The 16,237-nt window shown below is 46.3% G+C and overlaps 1 protein-coding gene across 1 annotated transcript in view; it reads left to right on the forward strand.

Moving 5' to 3' along the window:
• Positions 1-594: 594 nt before the first annotated feature.
• Positions 595-16,237, forward strand: part of LOC144792905 (cytochrome P450 2J2-like) — a 107,574-nt gene continuing 91,931 nt past the window's right edge. The window contains exon 1 of the mRNA XM_078668110.1: positions 595-1,217. Coding sequence (XP_078524236.1) covers positions 1,047-1,217 — 171 coding nt within the window. The 5' untranslated portion in view covers positions 595-1,046. The remainder of the gene's footprint in view (positions 1,218-16,237) is intronic.

Below are 16,237 nucleotides of genomic sequence, written 5' to 3' on the forward strand. Positions count from 1 at the left end.
TACTTAAATGTAAAAGGTGTTTAATAATGTAAATGCACACCCTTGATTTGACAGGTTCTCTGGCACAGCCTGTAAATGCTGGAGCAGAGCCCAGTGAGATTGTTTTTTTTCTGCTAGGCCAGTTTCATGCACTTTAGACAGGTCAAATAACAACAGGGCTGTGATGAAATAGCAAATGTTCCACAAGTGATAAGCTGATGTGGGATGTAAAAAGACCAACTTTAAAATACATCCACACTAATTAACACGTGTGTGGTCACTTCTTCCTAACAAGACCCACAATGAATATGCTTTGTGTCTGAGTAGTACATGTATGTGTAAGTGTTTCTTACCAACTTAAATGGACACAGTTGGGCTGTCGGGTTTTGTGGTACATCCAACAATCGCTGGATACAGGCCCAGAAATGAAGCTGTGTTTATTGCTAGTAAAGGTACACACCCTTAAGAAGGTCAAAGGGGGGTAGGTTAGGTATGAAACAGCAGTTGTCCTTATACTGGCAATAAGCCTGAGTGGTGATAAGAAAAATAACTAACTGGATCAAAGTTCATCAGCTAGAAAGTTTCAAATATATACAACCCGCTGTTGTAAAGTATAAAGTGAGAACGGTGGCATTGGAGAGAAGAGAAAGTGCTGTTGACTGTGAGAGCGAGTGAGAGCTGCACAGGATAAGCATACATACTGGAGATGACAGACATTGAGGCTGGACATAAAGGAAAACAGGCGGCATAGGAATACGACAGCGAAGGAAGTCAAAGCAAGAAAAAGCACAAGAAAGAAGGTGGAACTGGGGAAGAGATGTGTTAACAAAAAGAAAGGAGAATAAGAATGTTCAGGACAGAGAAAGACGTGCAAAAGAGTAGAGTAGAATAAAAAGAGAAAGCAAGAGAGAGAGGTGGAGAGTGAAATAACCAGGAATATAAATACAGGTAGAGTGAACAAGAACTAAAGGACACTTGGCTAGAGAAAAGGATAGTGTGAGGTTTAAACATAGAAGTAAATGTCCATTCTGCAGAAAAACATCTAGGAACGGAGACAAGCGTCCGCCATGCTGCTTCTCACTCAGCTGATAATTGGTCTGTTCTTTACTCTCCTCATTGCACATTACCTCAAGCTTCAGTGGTTGAGGAGAAGATACCCTCCAGGACCGACTCCGCTGCCCATCATTGGCAACCTGTGGACCCTGAACTTTGTGCTTCACTACGATACCCTCATGCAGGTACCGCAGACCTGGTAGCAATGTTTTTGCTGCGTGTTTTGAGTGTTTAAAAGCTTCCCAGCTCACTGTGTTGTGTTTCAGTCCCACTTGATAAAGAAATAAAAGCAGTCATTGCACAGTCACACACACACACATACACGCACACATACACATACACACACTCATAAACTCATATTTGGCTCCAAGAAAAAGTTGAAGGCATGTCACTGGTGCAGAATTTTTGTTGCCCTGTCTATCACAGTGATGATTCAGAAAAGGGGGTGGTGATGAACAGAGTGTCTGAATTAAGCAGACCACTCTTACCCAGTCCAAAGATCAGGGCTTGATCCATCACCGTTATTTAGCTCACTGCCCCATCCCAGCTCAGAACCTGGCTATATGCAAATTAGTCTGTCCCTGGCCCAGTGCATCATGGGAACAGGGCAGACCAAACTACCAAGCCAATTCTTCACCAGAAAGGAGACAAGCTTCCGGGGACCGGTTTCTGCCATTTCAGGCGTCGTCGGCCCGGCTTGCTTGAATCCTGATGGAGCAGTGAGCAAGGGACTCATGTCTGAGTATACCCTGCCACACCTATAGTGGCCAAAAACGATTCAGAAAAGGGGGTGGTGATGAACAGAGTGTCTGAATTAAGCAGACCACTCTTACCCAGTCCAAAGATCAGGGCTTGATCCATCACCGTTATTTAGCTCACTGCCCCATCCCAGCTCAGAACCTGGTTATATGTATATCACAGTGTCACACACTTGAATTTGTCTCTGACCATGCATCCTCTGAACACGGTAGGAGAGTATAACCAATTGAAATTTCTTTTTACTTCCTCCTCTTTTATCACTTGTCACTCCCAAGCTGGGTCACTCACCTTTTCTTAAATCTGTCATTCTTTGTGGAAATCAACAAAACACACACACACACATACATTAACACACTTTCCCAGTTTTACTAGGTTTGGTAACTCTGGAAGTGCGTAAAAAAACATGGGTGATGTGTCGGAGCACCCATGCCACGCCCTCCCTAATCAAACATAGACATTTGCGCTGCATTGCATTACTACAAGTTTAGGATGCCATTCAAACCCACACGAATGGGGTTTACATGGCTTCATAATCTGACTTACAGGTTTCTGTCACACATGTACCACGTTGAATGATCCAAGCATGACACAAACCTCTCATTAATATGCTTCTTGGTTTGTGTAGGAAAGTGCCTCTTTGGGACATGGGTAACCCCACGTTTTGCCTGGAAAATGATGTAATTTCGACTGGAAGTGCACAAGGTCCCTGCCAACTAGGTCCCCTGTGCCAGAAGCTCTTTCCCTAAATTGTGCCTTTTGTTTCCCAATTGGCACAACTTCAGCCTCCCTTGTGAGGCCCAGGGTGCATGACATTGTCCGGGATCACTAGCCAAGTTCTGTTTGTCTATTACCAGAGGGCAGATCTGTTATATGATTTATCGTGCTGCCTGGCCCTAAGATGGCCGCCGCTCACGAGGCAACTGGCAAACCCTGTTTCCCGTGGATGACAGGTGAGACCACTGGACAACAGGCCCTTGATGCAGGAAGCGGACCTCTTGCCTATGTCCAGAGGGCTGATCTGTTATATGATTTATCGTGCTGCCTGACCCTAAAATGGCTGCCACCCTCGAAGCTTAATTTTCACAATTAAAAGTATAATCTGAACGTACTCAATCATGCCACTTAGGGGAAGAAGGCCTAAGGGCACCCCCAATTCTTCCTACCCATAGCGGACAAGTCCAGGAGCAGAAACACAGGTCCTACGTACACCGTTGAGAACTATACACTTTTATCTTTTTACTCACATACATACATCATGAGGCCATAAGGATCTGTTTGGCGGCCTAACACTCTCCAAGCATCACTTTTCGTCCCTGAGGTTTCCAAGGCCCCCCTACTACTGTGTTCCTGGACAATTGCCCAACACTCATTACTGCTTCGGAAATGGGGTAGATCTGCAGACTTCGGAGCAGTCTCTTCTACCTCTCCTCTCATGGTGTGAGCTGGAGTACGAGGCGGATGGAGTTTCCCAGTAATTCCGGGGCTGTTGCCTTCTATGGAACTATGACGATGCCCCATGGGCGCAAACCGAAACTGTTTCTAATTACTGCGGAGCCCAAGTACACTTGGCCGTTGCCCAGAGGAGCTGTCCTATGCATCTATAGAAGAGTCTGGCTCTGGTTCACCCCCTCAGCCCTCAACTACCCAGCCGGACATCGGACATTGTTTTTCACGGCTCATCGCGGTTTTATCTGTCTTTCTCTTTGACTACTTTGTTCCCCTTGAAGTACTTTCCCCCTTCCAGTCTACCTGACTCTGTCCGCATTCCTCTCCCCTGTTTACCTCCCCCCTACCTTCCTTTCCCCATAAGATGTATGTCTTTGGCTATTCTACGCGCCTATAAATTATATTATTGTGCAATCTCATGTTTTTTTTTCCTAAGCCTATACTAACTGCAACTGTAAATGTAACTGATGTAATTTTCGTAACCTGTAACCCGCTGATCATCATGTAAAGCGCTCTGATACCCCTGGGTCTAGCCAGCGCTATATAAAACTCTGCAAATTAAATAAATAAATGGAAAAAGGAAGAACTGACAAAACCAGTTTAGGGTTAGACAAAGGGAGTGACTTACACACACAGGCTGGCATAGGGTATAAAAGTGGCACCCTCAGAACCTCTAATTAGAACACCCCTTCTCCTGTGAGTATTCAGAAGATGGACTGCCTTAATGTCTGAATAAAGAAAATTGGACTTGCTTGTCTTGAACCCAGGATCGTAGAAGTGACTCCAAGGGTCAGTTGGCTGACCTCATGTGTGACCTGCTGGGACACTGCAAACTTCCTGATACCTTCCCTGCAACTAGACCTGTCTCAACCCCTCTACTGACATCTGCTGGAGGGAGTCCAGACCATCAAGGGTTGTCTCCCCAGGTCAGAGTGTACTTCACCAGCCTGCAAGAAATGGAATCCAGGTGAAAATCTAGAGGTTCTAACCGCTTTGCATAAACAAAACATCCATAGTCGCAAGCATGAGCAGACTTCACCGAGCCCAACACCGGGCCTGCAGCTGACTGCCAACTCAACCTCCCTGGCTATAGACTCCAGACTTTACCCGCACACTGCTCTTTTTGGTACCAACCAGCACCACACAGTTATTGCCAGTGACTGGTGACAAGCACTTTGCACCAACAATGACATCCTTGCAGTCAAAACTCGACCATCAACAAAGTTTTTGTGCCACCAAAGACTTTCTTTGCAGTCCTCCATGAACTGCTTCTTGGGTGAAACTGGATTAAGTTAGAAGGTAAACTTTCCACTGGGACGAACCAAATCCCTGTATCCGACCAGCGTTTCATCACGGTCTAGCTGAACGTTTAACTATTACCTGGTACAGCCTTACCACACAACTATCATTAGCGATTTTTTTCCTCTTGTCAATACTTTTACTTAAGACTTTAAAAATTCATAACTTCGGTTCTACTGATTGGATTTTGTGTCATGTTGGTGTCATTTTATTTATTAAAATGTTCACCATCTTTTTCTAAATTGGCTTGGGATTTTTCTTTTGTTGTGTTTTCACTTTATAACTATTTCAGTGCTGCATAAATAATGTACACATTACCTCTAAGTTAAGACTGACAGCGTTTTTGGAAAAGTATCAGAGGGTTAAGCATAGGCTTATTTAGTGACTTTTTGGATCACCCTGATTGGGAGAGTGCTTTTTAATCTCTTACATGTATGAGCTTTTGTGAGTTAGTTCACAATAAGCAGTAATTCCAGCTGACTGGTTTACATTAACTCTCTGTAACCATGTACAAACATTCTGTATACTTTTAAATTTGTATACACTATAGTGACAGGGTTCTATGAGTTTCAGACCAGCCAACTTTCAGATAAATTTCAAGAGCAATCCTTAAAGGAGTGGGTTCTGTGGAGGGGGTGGGCCATAAGGCCAATGCTTCTATGAATCCCAATGGGGCAGTGTTATGGAGTGGGGGCTTTGTGCAAACATTTGCCCCCAATTCCCCTACTCAACAAAGCAAAATCTTCCAAGGCACCAGCCAATCTCCTGAGGGGGGGGGGGGGGGGGTTGCAAAAGAAACCATGAACATTAGCAGTGTCCAGCCTCCAAACATGAGGTGAAATCTAACATGGCACAGGCATTTCCAGCTCATGTTATCTACGACCATGTGATATTGGCTCCTCGCTGGGAAACCATGTAAGCAGAGCCGATATTGTGTGACACATGGTGGGACTACATGTGTTGGCAGGGCTGGAGTTTATAATCCAACAGCGAACTCTCTCAACCATCTGGAAAGTTCAAGTAGACAAAGCTCCAAAATGGAAGTTCCATGCTTTTATTTACTCTTTCACCTTTAAAGGAAAAAATGGCCTGATGTACGAGATTTGCAGGGTGGCCAAAAGATTGTGCACTGACTTTTTTCAAATGGAAATTCATTTTTCAAGCCCAACAACAAACACAATTCTGAATTGGAGTGGGTTGCAATACAACATACCTCATTAATATATCATGAGATAGGTCGCAAATTGTGACTCACTACAATTGGAAGTCATCACAAGGCTGGTGGCTTGCTGGGGTCAGACTACCTCCGTGTCTGTAATCCCATAAATGAAATACATCTTTTTTTGATGCAGTCTGTTTTCCTTAAAGGAAACAGTGCTGTATTTAAAAAGATGGATTATTTTTGTGTGAGAGTTCACAGTGGTCCACTGTCAACTACTCAACAAACATTTTTTTAACGTTCACAAAGGGAATATGGTTAATTCTTCGTTTGAAGTGTTGGCAACATTTCAATGTTTTTTGACCAGATGTTAGATGCAAAATATCGATATATACCTTAACAAATTGCTATTTGGAATAGATTCCCTAAACACGTCCCTTTCAAATAGTGATTTGTTGCAGTTTTCAAAACCCATTTTGTGATTCAGTAATGTTATCAACTCAGACAATGGGTTTAGTACATAAAACAAATTTATTTTGCAGTTGCAATCCCTGTTTCTTTGTGAATATACAGCTTTTTGACCTCAAAATGTCTTTGTACATCAGGCTCTATATTATTTGGATTCATCCATAATAAGTCCAAACATCTGCTGGCATTAGGCGAGCCTGCTGTTGATTGAAACGTTGGGTGCAGGTTCCCATGCTTCAGGGTTGGTTGGCCACAGGTTTAAAGTGCCTGAAACTATGGAGGGAGACATGACCGTGGGCTGCACAGAGAATGGTACCCACGATTTGTTATGTTATGTTATGTTATGTTATAAAATATTTCTAGAGCGCACTATCACCGATTGGTTGCTTGGCGCTGTGAGCAGCAATAACATGAACATAGAGGCAGAGAATTAAGGGAATGCTTGTCTGAATAGCCAGGTCTTCAAGGCTTTCCGGAAAGAGAGGAGGTCCTGACAATTCCGGGTCTCCACCGGGAGAGAGTTCCACAAGCAGGAAGCGAGGGTGGCAAACCTACGACCTCCTGCACGCTTTAGATTGAAAGAGGGCGACTGCAGGAGGTTCTGATGGAGTGAGCGTAGGTTGCGGGACGGGGTGTATTTGGAAATCAGTTTGTTGATGAATGATGGACTTTTACAGTATAAAGATTTGAAAATTATGCAGCCAGTCTTGAAGGCACAGCGCTGGACTACAGGGAGCCAGTGTAGTTTCCTAAGGAGAGGGGTAGCTGCTTGGCGCCTAGGTTGGTTCAAAATTAACCTTGCGGCATAGTTCTGTACCATCTGGAGTCGCTTAGCTAGGTAGTTGGGAAGGCCTAGGTAGATGGCGTTGGCGTAGTCCAGATGGGATAGTACAGTAGAAATCACCACCTGGGTGATTGCCTCGGGTGTGAGCAGGCGGCGTACCTTCCGGATTTTCTTCAATTGGAAGAAGCACTTGGAGACCACTTGACCAACTTGAGTTTTAAGAGATAAGTCGCGGTCCACAGTGACTCCAAGTGTTTTAGCTGCCGAGGAGGGTGTAGGGGCTTGGCCCAGTTCGGAGGGCCAGTAGTGCGGGCCCCAGTATTTGCCGCTTTCGCCGGTCAGGACTAGCTCCGTTTTGCCCGGATTTAATTTGAGCTGATTCTGATCCATCCAAGTTTTAATGAAGCTCATAGTGGACTGAAAGTGCCCAATGGAGTCTTCGGTGTTGTCGATGGTGAAAAGCAGCTGTAAGTCGTCTGCATAGTTGAAGACTCTCACCTGATTGTCTCTTAAGGTTTGGATCAGCGGGAGTATATACAGGTTAAATAGATGGGGGGACAGGGAGGAACCCTGTGGCACCCCACAAATGATAGCCTGTTTGGTGCCCATTAAGTCACCGAGGCGCAGAGTTTGATTACGGTCAGTCAGGAATGATCTCAGCCAGCCGGCTGCAAGGTCCCTGACGCCGGCTTGTTCGACACGGTCGACCAGGATGTTGTGGTCGACCGTGTCGAAAGCGGCCGAAAGGTCCAGGAGCACCAGGGCTTGTGGAGAGCGTCTGTCTGCACAGTCGCGCAGGGTGTCCAGGACTGTCGTGACAACTGCTTCGGTAGAGTGAGCGGGCCTGAAGCCTGCCTGATGGGGGTCGAAGCAGGAGGATTCCTCGAGGAAATTAGATAGACATTTGGCCACGTGTGCTTCAAGGACTTTTGCCAGATAAGGCAGCAATGAGATTGGTCGAAAGTTGGCTTTGCAGGTTGGGTCTGCCCCTGGTTTTTTTAGGAGCGGAATGACTATAGCTTCTTTAAAAGCTGTGGGGACTAGTCCAAGAGTCAGGGATTTATTCAAGAGTGTTAGGGCAGGAGCTGGGTGAGTCAGGAAGCACTCTTTTAGAATGTAGGGCGGGCAACTGTCTGATGGGGCACCGGATTTTACTCTCGATAGTAAATCCCGCAATTGGTCTTGGGTGATGGGTGGAAACCTGCTCAGGGTGTGATGATTCGGCTTGATTGACATACCGGATGTAAGGGGGCACACTGGTTGAGGAATACTGGCTTTGATGTCCAGTATTTTGTCAATAAAGTAAACGTTGAGCGAGTCACATAAAGACTGGGTGGGGATGATCTTGGGTCGAACTATGTCTAGATTTGTGAGTTCATTGAGGATGGAGAAAATGTCCTTGGACTTATTTGTGGATTCCAGAATTTTAGAGGAAAAGTAGGACGCTTTCGCCGCCAGGATGGCTGTCATATATTCTTTCCTAGCTTTGTTAAAGATCTTTTTTGAGTCAGGGTCGTACTTCCGACGCCACTGACGCTCTAATTGCCGTAAGGCCAGTTTCCTTGCTTTTAAGTCAGTGGAGAACCACCGGTTGGCGTCTGCACGTCTTACGAGTTTGATTTTTTTAAGAGGGGCATAAGAATCCCTGGCCGTGTTAAGCCAGCTGGTAAGCGAGGAAACAGAGGCGTTGATCTCAACTTGAGTAGGTGGGATAGTGTTAGCTAGTGACTCTAGAAAAGCTGGTTTGTTAATTGAGTTCCAATTCCTGGCTGACCCTCCTCCAGCTGGTACGGCAGTAGTCGTAGGAAAAATGCATAGATTAAATTGGAGAAGGGCATGGTCAGACCAGGTGCATGGAAGTATGGATGGGGCAGTTGTGCAGGTGGTGTTCGACCAAAGCTGGTCCAGGATGTGGCCCTTACAGTGGGTGGCGGAGGGGACTAGTTGGGTGAGATTTAGGTTAGAGAGAAGGTCCGACAGTTCGGCTGAGTGGGGGCCTTCTAGGGGATCTTTGTACCAGTAATTTAGGTCTCCTATCAGAAAGATTTTGGGGTGTTCGAGTGCTAGGTTAGCAAGTTGGTCGGCCAGGTTCATAGGAAACATAGGCATTGAGGTCGGGGGTCTGTACAATAGAACACACGCGATTGTCGAATCAGGGGTGGTGATTTTCAGCACAAGGTTGTCTGAGCCCTCCAGCGAAAGGCCCGCAAGGGAGGTGACGGTCACGTTGGAGCGAAAGATAACTGCGACTCCTCCCCCCTTCCCACTGATGCGGTCAGCGTGGATGATGTAATAGTTGGGTGGGAGTGCCGCGATTATATCGGGGGCAGAGTTGGGGGTTAACCATGTCTCCGTGAGCAGTAGGATATCCGGTTTCTCTGTGTCTAATAGGAGAAAGATGTCCAGCTGGTGTTTTACCAGGGAACGAGTGTTTAGGTACAAGATGGCGAGCGGTGGCGGGAGTGGGTCTCTCTGTGTGTGTTGTAGCGCCGAGGTGGTTAGGTGACAGCCCTGAGATAGGATGCCATTGGAGCAGAGACGACCAAGAGTGTCCCTTGGTAACAAGCCCTGTCCTTTGTTTCTGTAACTCAGAAGGACCGACCTCGGGTAGGCGCTGGGACGGGCAGCACGGTCTGCCCCTGGCCCCGACCGGTCGCGGACGGGCGCAGACGGGCTTGTCTTAGGCGCGTCGTCGGCGCGTCGTCGGCGCGCCGTCGACGCGCCCGCTGCGCTCGTCCGCTGCGCTTCCTGGGGGGGAGGTTCATTAGTAGCCGTAAAGGTGGGAGGGGCCGAGCACTGTGCCGCTCGCCTGCTCCTCACCTGAAGGTGATTTCTGCTAAGGTCCCCGGCAGCGCCTGACGGCTGCGGTGGGGCGGGAACAAGGGAGTGAGGTGAGGCCCAACAGAGGCGTCGGTATCAAAATACAGAAAATACAAAAACTTGTTCTTTTAAAAGCGATCAGAGAGTAACAGGAAATACACTTCTAAAAATTGTTCTTTTAAAAGCGATAAAAAAATAACAGAGAATGCGCTTCTAAAAATTGTTCTTTTAAAAGCGATAAGAGAATAACAAAGAATGCACTTCTAAAAATTGTTCTTTTAAAAGCGATCACATTTAAACTATTTTCCGCTATTTAGCACAGCATCAACAATCGTTTATACCAGGTCCCGGCTTCCGCCTCAAGACCTCCACGAAGCATGCACACTGTCAATCGGTGCTCGCGCTGTGACTGGCGTTTTATGGTCTAAAGGTGGGAGGGGCCGAGCACTGTGCCGCTCGCCTGCTCCTCACCTGAAGGAGATTTCTGCTAAGGTCCCCGGCAGCGCCTGACGGCTGCGGTGGGGCGGGAACAAGGGAGTGAGGTGAGGCCCAACAGAGGCGTCGGTATCAAAATACAGAAAATACAAAAACTTGTTCTTTTAAAAGCGATCAGAGAGTAACAGGAAATACACTTCTAAAAATTGTTCTTTTAAAAGCGATAAGAAAATAACAGAGAATGCACTTCTAAAAATTGTTCTTTTAAAAGCGATAAGAGAATAACAAAGAATGCACTTCTAAAAATTGTTCTTTTAAAAGCGATCACATTTAAACTATTTTCCGCTATTTAGCACAGCATCAACAATCGTTTATACCAGGTCCCGGCTTCCGCCTCAAGACCTCCACGAAGCATGCACACTGACATTTTAAATGTTGGTTCACAATCAGGGCTTTCAATCACATCTCTGTGGGCATCTGTGTCTACATACTATCATAACAATGGCAGAAACACAATACTTGCCCACTTTAAAAGTAACACAGTGCAAGGCAGGACCTGCTTTTTCATTTTTGTCATGTGCTGTTTTATGAAAAATGTAGTCCTAATGTATATTCCATCAGTTCTGAGCTGTGTTAGGTCTTTTCCTTAACCACTATAACTGTCTAAGAGTGAAAGGTAGGTCCTTTTCATCTAAGCACATTAAGGCTGGTTGAGTGTTGGGGTCTGCATCTATATTTCTCAATTTATGTATTCCTTTTAGTGGAGGGACATTAGGGGGTCGATTCCGATCTGGTAAAAAGCGCTCCGAATTGCCGTTCGGAGCGTTTTTCCCGTACGAATGTAGTTGAGCTTATATAGCGCACAGCTACCCGCAGTGGGTTTCCCGGCGCTTGCTTAGGGAACCCGTCCTGATATTCCCCTGTGAGATAGCAGGGTATCCACAAGGTGAAAGTCAGGCATCCCGCCGCGAGGGGCCGTTGTGGAGATTAAGCGAGCTGTTGCCCAGAGTCGCAGAGTGTGAACCCGTGAGTCGAGGAGGCACCGGGGCGAGAATTATCGAGTCCGTGGAATTTTTAGCCCAAGACCCGACGAGGCGGGGAATTGAACCCTGGTCCAGGACCGATCTCAGCTTCCGGGTCTGCTGCCTCTAACCCCTGAGCCACACTTCGTACCCTGCAACGTCCCCCGTACGTACGACGAAGTACGATCCGTACCAGGAGCTGGACAGGGACCGTACGAATCAAATCCCCGTACAAATCTCCCTCGGAACCCGCTGTACGCGACATCTGTACGGTTCACGGCTGCTTTTTCCGAACCGGCAAGTACGATTCTTGTTGGGTACGCACCGTACGACCCTTTTACTACGGGAGCTGAAAACAGCCATAAAAGCAGAGTTCGCCCCGAAACAGGTACGGAACGTCCCCCCCGGTATGGTGCGTGCACTCCATGATCGCAGGGGTACGGTGTGTACCCCTGCGATCACGGGGTGTACGCACCGTACCCCGCGATCTTGGGGTGTAAGGTGCGTACCCCATGTACGCTGGGTGTACGGTGCGTACCCCATGTCCGCTGGGTGTACGGTGCATATCCCCCATGATCGCTGGGGTACGGTGCGTATCCCTGCGATCATGGGGGGTACGCACTGTACGGTGTGTATGTGAATGTGCGCTTTTCGGTACGAATCGCCCTTACCTGACGTGGACCGTACGAATCGCGTCCTGATACCCCGGTCCGGATCGTACTCGTCGAGTTGTACGGTGTGTGTATGAGTCATACGGAAACGGCTCCGGATGCGAATCGTACGGACGAGAATTTTACTGGATCGGAATCGGCTCCTAGATGTGTTTCTTCTGTGTCCTTCAGGGTATGCTGCTACTAGCCTGTCATTTTAGTTTTATATGAATTCTTAGGGATATCATCCGGTGTATGAGTGCATCTAAACATCAGCTGGGGGGGAGGAGGCTGAGCAGGAAGCTAACCAGCTTCTGGTGGGCATCTAGAAAACTAGACTCATCTTCATCCACACTTTGGGCCTAATAAAAGAGCAAACTGCATAAACACAGGATCTTCTTTGTAGGTCTTTACACTGAGGCCAATAGAAATATTTGATTGCAGTGGTCTTATAGAAGAATGTATGTGCTGACCCCACCTGCCTAATGCCAGATCACTCTATAATATATTTAGTTCCCTGTTGCAATAGTGCTTATGCTACCATGTCGGGGGCGTCCGTCAGAAATGTAATGCTGAGCGTGGTGTTATGTGGGACTGTTTGGAGTTTCATTTTTGTTACACAAAAATAACCCCCCAAAGAGAAGGATTATTTATATGAAACAGAAAAGAAATTTCTCTGACACAGAGGAAGTTTTCTTCTTGTGCATCATGAACATTGTTTTGTTACACCTTTGTGGTTAGGTCATGCTGAACAGGAAAACGTAGTCCAGAAGGCCCATTCTCAAATGGCTGTGCCTTCCAATTTCATTGTTCAGCGGTTCTTTGACAGATAGGCGCCAGTGGAAGATTTCCGAAGAGCTAGCTCCACAATCTGAAACCTGGTGGTTCCTCCACTTGTAAATGAAGTGGAGGAACTATTGGGTTGGTCAGTCGGGGCCCTGTCATCTACATCAGGATGCTTACAACCCTAAACAAAGCATCAATGTTTTTTTCAATTGATTTTAAACATGTATTTAATATTTTTATTTAAGGCTAATTTTTACACTGGGGATGTCCTAGAGCTTCAAATTTATACACAAGATCTTAGGAATGCATACAACAAAAAATATACCAAGCGTACTCAAACTATGAATATGTGCTACATAATCATTAAAGTCCACTGAAGGGGGAAGATTGGTAACAGAAGGAGGTCTTTAGTTTAACAGAACAGGAGCTCCAATGTAAATTTATGGTGTTCTGCTCTGGCAAGCACGTGGGCAACACCCCCTGAATTAGACCTGGGGTATCTCTAGACCGACCACTCATGCCGCATTTGTTGACTCTGTTGTGATAAATCATAAGCGGTGGTTCATAGAACAAAAGATCCCTTGCCCTTGATCTGTCAGAATTGTGCCCTATTTATGACGTGCTCTTGATGCAGATTATCCCAGCCTGGGTCTGCTATTTGAAACATGGCAGGCCAGGGCAGGAAAAATCTCTCTGTTGCAAAGTGAAAAAAACTCTCACTAGTGTCATTGTTTTTTGGTTTTTTTATTGTTTAGCAGAAAAAAGCTTGGTGGGCACCAAAATAAATCATCTGACAAGCTTTGCAGTTTTGTTGAACATGCTTCCACTGCGCCAAAGGTTTTTCATAAGTAAAAATGTCTTACTCATTTATTAATATACATTGCTAAGCCACACCTAAGCATTGAGTAAGTCACAACTATTACAGAAACGTCATTGTGAATCAAGACAACTTTGAGATAAGACATTGGGGATATTACTTGAGGTGGGTGAGGATGCACCTCAAATAATAACCACAATTCTTACCAGGGTGAACCCTTAAAATCTCTACATTAACATGGGCTCAACCCCCTGGTGTCTATGGCACAGAGCAGACCGGCTTAACTTAGGGGTAATGTGTTGAGTATTTATGCAGTACTCAAACAATAACAAAGTCAAAACACAACACAAGAAAATCCCAAAACAATTTAGAAAAACAGAGTGAACTTTAATAAATACAACAAAACCAAAATAATCAATATATCCAATAAGGGAAAAAAGAGATATGGATTTTTAAAATCTAAATGTGAAAATAGTGCCAAACCTGTGGTCATCTGGTTGTGCTTGACTGATACATAGGCACAAGTTTAGATCGATTGCAATGGAGCATGGTTTGGATAAAGAGGCAAGGTTTGACCCATTCAGGCGAACCTTCAGTATGTCGACGGTGGAGACTACTCTATCTCTATTGCAGACTTACACCTAAGACAGCCCAACAGAGTAAATACCATTGTAACTTTTGTCATATGTTTGCCCGCCGTATCTAGAGTGTGCGAACAAATGACAGTGAAAACTGTTAAATTACCCCACACCAAGGGTGAGAGAAAACTCCCATGCCATTGGGATACTTGATTTTCTTATTTTCAGAAACAAAATCACATTTGGGGATTTTGTTTTTGGAAATAAAAAAAACATTGAAAGTTAGCGTATGGCTTTGTCAGGTCGACAGAGCCATCAGTCAAACTTCCAATGCAATCACTGGAAGCTCTGTAACGGCAGTTACTGACAATGTGAGAGATGTCCGCTGGGCCATTGACATTTAAAAAAAAAATTGGGGGGACATTTTATTTATTGATTTTTGAAAAAACAATATAAAACAGGCAGATAATTGCGCTGCACAGTATACAATGACTTAATGGCAGCGGGCACATAGATAACATCGTTACTTCACCTTAGAACCTAAGGAAGAAAACATGCATGAGAAAGGAAAAATGAAAAAGGCACATTTCAGGTACGAAGATCTAAACAGTTGTGTGCATGTTACTTAGAGGGTGGAGGATCATTGGCGGGGAGAGGGGGGGTCGTCAGTAGTTTGAGCAGGAGAGACCCGTATATCATTGCTGGGAACCTGGTAAGGGACTGACTTCGGCGGTTAAACTCTGTAAGTAGGAAATGAGGGGGGCCAAGATGTCGGGAGATGGCTAGCAGCGGGCATCAGGTCCCAAAATTCACCCAATATCGTTTGGCAATGGGTAGCATCTTTCAGCCAACCAGCCACTGTGGGCGCCGGTCTGCGCCCCCAGTGGAGTGACACTCTGCGTTTGGCAAGGACTAGGAGCATGGCGGTCAGCTTACGACTAGTGTTAGGTATATGGCTGACATAGCCAAGGAGACACACCAACGGGTTAGGGTCTATTCTCACAGAGGTGATATCACTAATGGCCTGACATACAGCCTACCAGTACGTAGAGACCTTTGGGCACAGCCAAGCCAGGTGCAAAAAGTCAGCAGCGGGAGCAGAACAGAGCACACACCTATCGCTAGCGAGGAGCCCTATTCTATGCAGTGAAGCGGGGGTACGGTATAGGCTGTGCATTTATTTAAAATGGATTAACCGCAAGCAGTACTTAGGCGACAAGCGTTATATCAGATTGCAGCAATACAGCCAAACGTCTTGGGGTAAATCCCTGCCAAGATCCTCACTCCACACTGTGCGGGCTCTGTCAGTGCTAGCAGGGGAAGCAGCAAGAGTAAGAGCATAGAGACTGGGGACTAACTTCCCAGAGGAGCTAGAAGAGTATACCAACTCGAGGGCAGCAAGCTTTGGTGATGGCTTCGGAAACGTGGGGTGGAGTTCTCTACAGGTAGCTTGGATTTGGTAGTAGAGGAGCCGATCTAGTGGACCAGCATCTTCGGGAAGGGTGAAGAAAGTATCGGCAGGGTAGAGGTCAGCAATAGTGGTGAGGCCTAATGACGCAGCGCATTTGACCATGCCGGAAGTTTGGAGGGGAGGGAACGCTGGGTTACAAGCTAGCGGCATGGAAGGAGCATAAAGTGTAGAGAGAGGCCAGTCGATCTCCAGAGACTGTTCCAGGCCCAGCACAGGCATTCCACTGTGGCTACTTCACAGCGCGGAGGCCTAGGTGCAATAAATAGTGGGGTCTGGAGTGGCCAAGGGGCAGCAAGATCACCTTCGCCGGCAACATGGGGTTGAAAGGGGGTGGGGTGGATCCAGAAGTGAAAAAAGCTAGCTTGGGCACAGAGCGCATATAGGCGAAAGTCAGGAGCACCCATGCCCCTGAGGGACGGGGAAAGTGTGAGAATGTTGTAAGCTATTCTGGGTTGTCGGCCACCCCATACCAGCGTGATGATATGTGAATTCAGTTTACGTAACAAATGCGAGGAGAGTGGAAGTGGTATTTTTTAAAAAAGATATAAAAACGTTGTGAGGACGACCATTTTCGCAATCGCAATGCGTCCCGCCAGCGACAGAGAAAGTTTTTGCCAAACCGATGGCTTGGACTCCAACCAATTCATAGCGCGTCCACAATTAGAGCACCATAGTCCTTTAATGTCACAACAAAGCCAGACACCAATGTAT

Source organism: Lissotriton helveticus, chromosome 11, assembly GCF_964261635.1.
Source record: "Lissotriton helveticus chromosome 11, aLisHel1.1, whole genome shotgun sequence".
NCBI lineage: Eukaryota > Metazoa > Chordata > Amphibia > Caudata > Salamandridae > Lissotriton > Lissotriton helveticus.